The sequence below is a fragment of the Notolabrus celidotus genome, chromosome 4 (assembly GCF_009762535.1).
Source record: "Notolabrus celidotus isolate fNotCel1 chromosome 4, fNotCel1.pri, whole genome shotgun sequence".
Lineage (NCBI taxonomy): Eukaryota > Metazoa > Chordata > Actinopteri > Labriformes > Labridae > Notolabrus > Notolabrus celidotus.
Genome location: NC_048275.1, coordinates 30,886,360 through 30,896,819, shown reverse-complemented (window position 1 = coordinate 30,896,819; position 10,460 = coordinate 30,886,360). Strand labels below are relative to the sequence as shown.

Below are 10,460 nucleotides of genomic sequence, written 5' to 3'. Positions count from 1 at the left end.
TCTGACTTTGCTGCGGTGAGTCAGTGTGAATGAATCACTAAATCGTACATGCCAAGAAAGAGGAGAAAAGTTGGATCAAAGTGAGACAGAGACAAATACAGAAAAGGAAGACACACAAAAAGAAGACACATTAGGTCACCCTGAACAACTATCCCTACTGCATTATTCATGACTCTACGGGCGATGTCTTCAATATGGCTACGCCTTAAAGGGTTTACAGAGACTTTGACAAAATGAAACAAGGCAGGCCTGGACAGGGATAAGAATTGGCCCTGGAATTTTTGGCTTAAGCAGATACTCATGAGACACCTGTGCACCCTCCATGTGACCTCCTTTATTATGGGCACCACATTATTCCTTAAAACCTTGCATAGCTGAGAAGTAGGTGCAATAGACACAAATAAAAATATGAATTTCTTTTCTCTCAACTGACTCCAATGGCAAGAGGTGAGTATGGATTACACATAATCAATTAGAAGAGGTCAGCGATTATACAACAAAAAATCTCTTCTGAAATGAATTCCAATGTTGAATTAACAGCCAGGGCAGGGCCCTCAGTCACCTTATCTCCTGGTAGAGTTCAGGCGCTAACGGGAGTCTGACAATAATTTAATATCCAAGTGTAAATATTTATTTATCTTTTAATGATTAACTTGTCTCTCCTGACTGAAATATGTATTTTGGTTATGTGCATTAGGTGCAGCTAAAAGTGTGGTGAGCATATTACATTACAGCTTCTACTACTACAACTACTACTCTTTCCAACCCCAACTCGATCGAGGCAGATGTCTGTCTAACATGAGTCTGGTTCTGCTTGAGGTTTCTGCCTGTTAAAGGACGTTTTTCCTTGCCACTGTAACTTGCTAAATACTGTGAGGTGCAATGCTCATGGCGGATTAAGATGAGATAAGACTGAGTCCTGTGTGTAAGATGGAACTGGATGTTACCCTGTCTTGATGTTGGGTCTCTGACCGTACTCTATTTAACATAGAGTACGGTCTAGACCTCCTCTGTTTGTAAAGAGTCTGAGGATAACGTTTGTTGGGATTTGACACTATATAAATAAATATTGATTGATTGATACATGGTCAAATATGAAAAAGAATTGTTGACTTTAAGCCTCACTTTTATTCAAGAAAGAATTCACAAAAAGGGTTAAAATTCTTCACCTTTAGCAGTGAACAGATTGTTTTCACGTACAACAACACAGTGTTTTAAAAAGATACTAGTTACACATTAAAAAAGTAAGTATTAAAAACACATTAAGTCACATCTAGTGTTCACAACTATCACCACCAGCCTAAACATTAATGATTGTTTACCACCAGCGTTGAGTTAAGCTTGTTAGTCAGACAGTTCCAACATCACAGAGTTTAAACAAATCTTTCAAGAATTCCAAAACAACAACAAACTTTGAAGACCAAAACAAATGTCAAGGTTAAATTTGCTTGTTAACACAAAGTGAGCTCAGATATAATCAGATTGGTTCATCTAAAATATGGTTACATCTGTTATCCCTGCTGTGTGTTTACCTCAGCAGATGCTGATCGTGGTGGTCTGAAGGGATGCTTGTAATAAATTGTTGCTCATATTCAGTATTGAAAGCTTTGATTGAACTTAAATATGATAAAGTTTCCCAGGTAATAAATGTTCTGTCGAGTGTTAACTTCATGCACTGTCTTCAGTCTCTAAAGTTTTTGTGTCTTAAACCTCTCCTGCCTTTTCTCCACTGTTTCTGTCTCTTTTCTTGGTTTTCCCATTGTAAAAAATAATCGTCAAACTAACCATACTTCTTCCGGCAGACTGATTTGATTATAGTTAGTATGCCAGAGTCTATGTTTAGAGTTGTATACATAGCAATATTGTGCTGTCGAGAAATAAATGGCCGTTGCCATTGAGTATTGACCAATCAGAATGACCAATAAAGTTCGCCAGGTAATAATTGTGTCTTCAATTTACTTTTTCATATGAGAAGCAAGGGGCTTTATTTGTGTTATGTTCATGACTTATGAAAACTTCTAAATTAAGTGTCTTGTTTCATAGAAGTTGCTAAGTTCTTGACTTCAAATATGCAGCTTAACGCTAATGGTAAAATATTTTCTTTTAAGAAAACGAGGGATTTCTTTTCTGTACAAAAAAACAACTTTTACACAGATTGTTCCTCAAATTGTGAACTCACATTACAATGTATCAAAACTTAACATTTGCATCACTTCCTTCATCAACCCTCAAAAAACTTGACAAAGAATGAGCAAACGGAGTGCCATCCCTCGCTGCAGTAAGTCTGCACCGGCTCCATATCATTCACCAAACCCTCTTCCTCAAACCCAGTCCTCTCCTCCCTCTTCTTCTTCTTCTCTTCTTCCTCCTCCTCCTTCTTCTTCTTCCTCTCTACCTTCGCTCCGTCTGATGGGCTCTTTGTAGCTGGGGATCCTTTCTTCTTCCCTCCGTCCTTTCCTCCCTTCCTGTCATCCTCTCCGCTGCGTGTGGCAAGCTTCATGTGGGCTTCAGCAGGAGCCTTCTTGCAGGTTTTGGCCTTCAGGACTTTCTCTCCCTCGCAGGCGTTCTGTCTCTTCTTCAGCTTCCCCACCAGCTGCTTCCAGTACTGGCTGGACTTCACACCGTAGGCTTGACAAAGGTCTGGTTTACCCGCATAACGACACCAGTACCTGGAGAGGGAGACAGAGACAAGAGAAGACATGTTGAGAACAAAGGTGAGGAGAAGTATGACACAAATTGGAAAATTGGTGAAGTGATAATGAGGAATATAGAAAACTGCTACACACTGAACTGACTTTATTCCACTTTTAGTGAGCGAACAACAAGTTTCGCCTGCTTTGCGTTGTGCGCTCACATTGTACCGTTGGTCTTGTTTACTAAAAATAAGGAATACTAATGTCAAACTGAAAAACAAAGTGTGTAAAAGGTCAAAATTGTCAAAAAGCATGTTGGGATTGTAGTTTGAGGGGACGCTGGTGGCCTGGAGGTCTGAGTGTCCCACATGTAGAGGCTAGCACCCGGACCATCAGCACTGGCGCCCCACAGGGATGTGTTCTCTCCCCACTGCTCTTCTCCCTCTACACCAATGACTGCACCTCAGGAGACCCCTCGGTGAAACTCCTGAAGTTTGCAGACGACACCACCGTCATCGGTCTCATCCAGGACGGAGACGAGTCTGCTTACAGACAGGAGGTGGAACAGCTGGCTCTCTGGTGTAGTCAGAACCATCTGGAGCTGAACCCGCTCAAGACGGTAGAGATGACAGTGGACTTCAGGAGAAGCCCCCCTCACCATCCTGAACAGCACTGTGTCTACTGTGGACTCTTTCAGGTTCCTGGGATCCACTATTTCCCGGGACCTGAGGTGGACCTCCCACATAGACACAATCAGAAAAAAGGCCCAGCAGAGGATGTACTTCCTGCGTCAGCTCAGGAAGTTCAACCTGCCCCAGGAGCTGCTGATCATGTTCTACACCTCCATCATCCAGTCTGTTCTGTGTACCTCCATCACTGTCTGGTTTGGCTCTGCAACCAAACTAGACAAACACAGACTGCAACGGACTATAAGGACTGCAGAAAAAATCATCGGTGTCGACCTGCCCCCCATCCAGGACTTGTACCGGTCCCGGGCCAGGAAACGGGCAGGGAGCATTACCGCTGACCCCTCACACCCTGGACACAAATTCTTCAAACTCCTCCCCTCCGGCAGGCGCTACAGATCACTGTGCGCCAAAACAACCCGCCATAAGAACAGCTTCTTCCCCCAGGCTGTCACTCTGATGAACACTAAACCATAACAGTGTCATACCTGTCAGATAAATACTCTCTGTAAATATACATGTAGATATACAATGCAACAATTCTCAAGCAGAATTCCATATTTCTATTTTTTGTATTATTTAACTTCTATTTTTATAATGTAAAACTACCTCTGCAACTCACCACTGCACTTTATCATATTATTTTAGCCTGTACATATTAGTCAAGCTATTTGTTGTTTCTTTGTATTTATAGCTAAGGTTATTGTTATTATATTTTCATTTTATTTTTTATTGTAGTTCTTATTCTTATTCCTATTCTGCCTTGTACAAAGAGAGCACAGTTTACTAAAGTCAAATTCCTTGTGTGTTCAAGCATACTTGGCGAATAAAGCTGATTCTGATTCTGATTCTGATTCTATGGTCCTCATCGCAGATTTTGCCGGTTCGGCTCCCGGCGGTCGACCATTCACTTCCCCCACTCTCTACTCCCCACATTTCCTGTCTGTCTTCAGCTGTCCTATCCAATAAAGGTGAAAAAAGCCCAAAGATATATCTTTAAAAAAAAAAAAAGATTGTAGTTTGAGCTGTGTCCATAAAACCAGATAACTCTTTAGCCATCTTAAATGAGCTAACTCTTAAAATGAGCTAACCATAATCAAATCAGTCAGCCAGACTTCTTCCGACAGACTTATTTGGTTATGGTAATTATGCCAGAGTTTAAGGTTAGAGTTGAATACATAGAAATGGTGTGCTGACAAGAAATAATAGACTGTTTCCATGGAGTATTGACCAATCAGAATCAAGTATTCAGTACAGCAGTTTATTTTTTTTTTAAGTTATATATTTCGGACTTTGACACCTTATTTTGGAGAGGAAAGGACAGTGGACAGGGCAGAAAACCAGGAGAGAGTGGAGGAATGACATGCGAGAAAGGGGCGGCAAGCTGGAATTGAACCCATTCCACCCGCTATGGGCGGATAGAGTGAATAGTCCCAGAATGTTTTACTCGATGTCTTTTGTCCAATCAGATTACATGGAACAAACTGGTGTTTGATCAATACTAAATATAGGTTTGAAATTTAAGTGTAGTCTCATTGCACCTTTTTTACACATATATAATTTATTAAAGATGACTCACCTTTTCAAGAGAGTCAGTGTAAACACTCATACGTAGAAAAAATAAATAATAATATTAAAAATGCGAACTTAACCTAACTGCTGGCGAGTTAGTGTGATGTAAAGAGGCGGACTTTGAGTCTTCTCGCCCACAGCTACAGTGTCCCTGTCTGTCAATCAAGTCAGCTGTGCCTCTCATAATGAAAAACTTGTAATCTTAATATTTTCAAAATTGCTGCGTTATGAAAAAATTCACCCCCTGTACAGTGTGTGCCGATTGAGAAATGAGCTATCCACACTACACTTGTCTTTTGTACCAGGCTGTAAACGTGTTTATTTCTGCTGTAAAGATCGACTTTTTTTGAATTGGTGTGTATGTGGTTTCCGGTACTTCTGGAGCCAGCCTCAAGTGGACATTCGAGAAACTGCAGTTTTTAACACTGAACAAAAACTTCACACAATTTGCAAAATTACATTTAGTAACGTGCAGAATTGTTGCATTTCTGATGGTCTCAATCATCTCTTACGCAGCTGTCACATGAAATAGATATTCATAGCTTATTTATACTTTAGATGGACAGAAACCAAACAACTTTTTACTCAAAAATAAATCCACAATCTACCTGATCTTCAACTTTTTAATGTGAACTTTAACATACATACGTAGATGTAAATACTGCCTGCAATGTGGAGTAGCCTTTTGTGAAGTGTACTGTGTCTTGGAAAAGCAAACAATTTGAATCCAAATCATCATGCTCATTGATGATTATTTCCCCCTGCTTTAAAAAAACACAGAGCAGACTGTCCAGCTCAGTTTTATTGTCTGTTCCCTCTAAAGCATACATATTTATCAGGCATCTTTCCAGGTAGTCCAAAATTAAATCACACAGCACAGTTAGTGATTGAATAATAAGCTCTAGTTTGGAGTGTCCTTCTCACTAAGTGAAACCCTAAATTATTCAAATGGTTGACAATGAAATTAATTTCAATGTCTTAGAATGACCTTTTGTGACCTTTATATGGTCAGGTAAGGTATTTCTGTTGCTGTTTTGCTCACCTCTTCTGCTCTCCCAGTGTTTCAGTGCTGCAGTTCACTAGCAGGCTCACCAAGCCTTCACCAGACGTCTGCCAGACGCAGCGATGGCCCTCCTTGGTGGTCAGCTCTCCAGAGCCAGGAACTGAACGGTTTCTGGGTCTCTTAGCCGGCTGGGGTGTGGATGGAGGCTGGCGGGGCTTGTCAGGTCTTCCCTGACTGAGCTGCCGCTTTGTTTCGGTGTGGACAGGGAAGCAGAGGAGGAGAAGGAAGAGGAAACTGAAAGGCAGGATACCCATGTTGGCTGGGAAGAGATATTTAGAGACATGAAAAGAGATGCAAGTTAACAGCTTTATTTTTTAGCACAGTTACCATAGGTCAAAACTAACAGAATTAGGTATTTTCAGCAAACAAACTCTGATGAGCCCAAACTACGACTACCTGACACTGTTAGAGATCAGCTGGGGAAGACAGTGAAATATTTAGTTGCTAAGAAGACAGAGTCAGGATTTTGTGGAGACCAAACCGGATCTAAAAGCAGATTGAATATCGTACCCTTACATTAAGTTGGTCACAAATACTAGATAATAATGTTTTTGTTGTATGTTAATATTTGCTGTTTACTATTGCGGGGCTTCTGACAGGTAAATATGGAGACTTTAGTGTTTAGTGTGATGCTTTAGACCTCTACTGCAGCCAGCCACCAGGGGGAGCTCTAAAGGTTTTGGTTTCACTCTAAGTAGCTGTTATGCTGGAGACAGTTTTATCATCTATATTTACATGTTATGACTTTCGTGCTCTCTCACATTTGGACACCAGTATTTTCCTGCGGCAGGATCAATATAAAGTAAAGGTGTGATGATGGCGGAGCTTTACAACACTGTTATGGACTCGCCATTTATAAAGAGCTTTAGAGTTACACAGCCCTCTACCAGACTAAAGACAGTGATGAGTTTTCTTTTGTAAATCACACTGGGACACACCAATGAACATGAACATGGATGTAAGATCATTATTTTAGAAGGTGGAAATTTAGATTGGTCTTTTTGTGGTCCTAAGCACTAAGCACAGCTGAGACTGATGTGAGACTTTAAATTCTATACTAACATCCACATGATGAAGAACTTTAGGAAAAGATGTTGGACTCAAAAGCTCATCACTCTCTACTCTCTGAGAACTATTTATGTCTGTCCAAACTGTCAGACCAACCAACCAGCAAACATTGTCATTTTTAAAACAAAGCTTCAAGCATGTCTTAAAAACAGCAGAGTCTGAAATATATTGATTTTCAGTCTGAAGTCGAGGTCAACTTTCAAACACCTACATATCTTGTTATATAACTCTTAGGTGTTTTGTTCAACCTTCCTTTCTTTGGAAGGTTTCAAGGCTGTTATTTAGACATTGGAAAGTTTCCCCAGGAGCTGAAGAAGACAGACACAACAGTTAAACAGCTTCAATGTACACACTTTTGTAAGTAAAATAAAAAGAACAGAACATATGCATATTGTAAATGTTTTGTACAAGCAATCTGTAGGTGTTCAGAATAATAAGCTCTGAGTAACTTGGAATTTACGAAGCATTCCTCATCAGTTTCCCACAGGACCACAGTGTCAAAGAGTGGCACAACACGAGTGTTAAATGTTGAAAAAATGGACAATGGACAGAGAGCGGGGGTGTGAGTCTCTGACAGCGGCTTATTGAAAATCAGCCAAGCGTCAGAAACACTCCCCCAAGAAGGGTCCTCACCGGACATGTAGCTGTCAAACAACAAGCAGGGAGGGAGGGAAGGAGGATTATAGCTACAATATTTTATCATTGCATGTATTTCATGAGATGTGCTCTTTGAATATTCTTGGAGGAGAATGGGTCGTAAAACAACCAGTTAGTCTATAGTATACAAATAAAAAGCCAATAAAGGGATCACACAAGTCACATTTATTTACAATGGACCATCTAATAATTCAGCTTGTTTCTTTGAAGTGTTTTTTGGATCCTGCATCATTACAGACGATGTATCTGAGTTCATCCATAGCAGCTTATTATACTGTCCCGTCAGACTCTCTTATTATGAGGTATTCAAAAAAAAAGGCTTAATGTTCAGACTATTATTTGTTTCCCAGTTTTTGCCTGCAGTCTGTTTCTCAATTAGTTGACGTGCGTTTAATTAACAGCATTTGTACTCGTCTACACTCCAAACAATTAAAGTCTTTGTTAATGAGAGGAAGGCATTCGTATCCTGTGCGCCATTGTGCCCCTTGATCATTTTATTCTCTGTACTACCATAATAATGTAATATTGGGAACAACAAAACAGGTTATGTGGAGGCATAATTATGCCCATTAATAACATAACTGTGTTTGTGTTGCAGTCATTTGTCAAATTAAATCAGAAGTACATTGTGCTCTTGAGCATTGTGGTGTAATGACATTTTTTCATTATTCCTTTTTTTTTGTTCTGCACTAAAGCACAAAATCAAACACGTATTGATTTTTACACTGATCCTGTTTATTTTCTGACCTCACTGCAAACTGAAAAAAAAATTTTAGGCCTTTGTTGACCCTACTGTGGAAAAGTGTAGGTATCTGCTTATTGTTGAAACCCCTCGGTGTGTGGCAATCTGCATTTAAAAAAAGATTCATATAGTAAGCTGTTGTAAGATTATTCCGCAAGAACACCAAATTGATTGGCTGCAATCTGTAACACTGCCCAATCCAGAAATGCATTAACCTCAGCTGTCCATCAGCAGAGAGTTATGAAAAAATATAATCAGTAGTTGGTGGAGACCAAAAAAGAGGTGAAAAAAAGAGTCCTCACCCCTGACACACCCACGGCAGCCACAATCTGCACTTCTATTGATTTAATGCTACATTAAAAAAGTAATTACAGCTATACTGTGTGTTGTCTTCCTGGGCGGCCATGTAGGATTGAGAGTTTACATTGGCAATTGTTTAATTAAGTAATTAAGTGAATTTGGACAGTAAGTGTTCATGATATTAAGATGATAACCAACTCTGGTCTCAAAGGTTTAAGACATGATGCTTGGTTAGAAACGATTAGCACTTAGATTATACATCATCCTCCATAAAAGCTCATTGTGCAACTGGCTACCAAAATCAGATTGGGACCAACCTTAGACTACTTTGAGATGGAGCATATTCACTTCAAGTACATATTGTACGCGGCACAAACGCTAAACTATAGGTATTGTGTCTTTTTCCAAAAATCAAAGTCTTATTAGCCTAACTGTAAGCCACGTTCATCCTACAAATTCAGATAAACATATTATTTTAAAATATTAGAAGCCAAAATTAACAACTGAATTGCTTGTAATGCGTAAAAATTCTGCCAATAGAGTGAGAAAATCTGACTTGTAAAGTTCCTTGAATTGATGCATTATTCAAGTTTTCTCACCCAACAAGCAGGGTTTTTTTTAAATTATCACAGGTCTAATATTTGGCTACTTATATATTAAAATAGGATGTTCATCTGGACCGTTCAGCTGAATGTGGCCTACATTCACCCCAGTAGGACATTTACTTCTAGAAATAAGACAAAGACACTTGCTTGGTTTGGAATTTTTGCTGGGCAAAATGTAAACAACTTTGCGTACAACTGAGCCCGGGCTGATGAAGTGTTCAAAAACAGAGATCACTCCTCTTTTAAGAGATTCAAAGTCATTGTTAGGAAGCACAGCATTAGTGTAAAGCTACTGAAGAACATACACTGCGGACACAGTATGCCTATATATCACAAAGCCGTATCATCTGGAACAAATGAAGAAACAACAAGAAGGTCTACTTCTGAACTCAACAATGTTAAAATGTCAGTGTTAATTCCCATAGTTTCCTTTTGTACTGTATGTAGTCCTCCTTTCAAATTGTGTATGGTACATTGTATATTTCAATAATTGTTTTTTTACCTATTTATTTTTCTCTTTTTGTAAGGTTATCCTCGTAAAAACAGACAGACAAACAAAAACTTCAGAAAAGTGAAACATCAAACTGATGTCTTTTGGCAGCAAAAGTCACCTTCCCACAGCATCACTGAGAGAATAAAAAACAAAGAAGCACTGCACCAAAACAAAAATAATCCCCCCAAAAACGTCCCCCACTCCACCAAATTCACTCACCATCAATAAATCATAACAAGAAAACAGTTTTTGCCGTGCTTTCTCCAAGGCTCTAGTATTTAGAGTCAGAGTTAAAGGAAGAAGCTGAAACAAAGATAAGTATAGTGTTCAAGGTTTGTTGTTGAGTTGTTGAGTGTGAGCAGAGGCCCGGTGTTCTTACCATGTGACGCTCCAAGGATTAGAGATGCTGTGAGAATGTTGGGGCCGCCAACCCCTCAATAAAAGAAGGGAGAAGATGGGATAAAGGGGGAGGAGGAGGGGGATAAGGAGGAGGGAGGAGGGGGTTCATGGAATGGGGAGGACTGTGAGAAGAACAGCCCACCAAAACCAAGGACACCTCCCACATTCACCCCTTCAAATGAAACCTATGAATGTTTGTTTCTTTTTTCAGCAACCTTTTTAAAAGGAAAACCCTAAATAGA

General features: G+C 39.7%; 1 protein-coding gene across 2 annotated transcripts; it reads right to left on the bottom strand.

Annotated features, from left to right (window-relative positions):
• Positions 1 to 1,110: 1,110 nt before the first annotated feature.
• Positions 1,111 to 10,276, bottom strand: fgfbp3 (fibroblast growth factor binding protein 3). 2 transcript variants are annotated; one of them, XM_034682152.1, is made up of 3 exons: positions 10,199 to 10,276; positions 5,934 to 6,213; positions 1,111 to 2,669 (listed from the first exon to the last, which is right to left on the bottom strand). In XM_034682152.1, the coding sequence occupies exons 2-3, from the start codon at positions 6,206 to 6,208 to the stop codon at positions 2,222 to 2,224; spliced, it is 723 nt and encodes a 240-aa protein (XP_034538043.1). In that variant the 5' UTR covers positions 6,209 to 6,213; positions 10,199 to 10,276; the 3' UTR covers positions 1,111 to 2,221. The 2 variants fall into 2 exon arrangements, with proteins under 2 accessions (XP_034538043.1, XP_034538044.1); XM_034682153.1 differs by lacking the exon at positions 10,199 to 10,276 and adding an exon at positions 6,351 to 6,465 and having other exon boundaries at positions 1,125 to 2,669.
• Between the last annotated feature and the right edge of the window lie 184 nt (positions 10,277 to 10,460).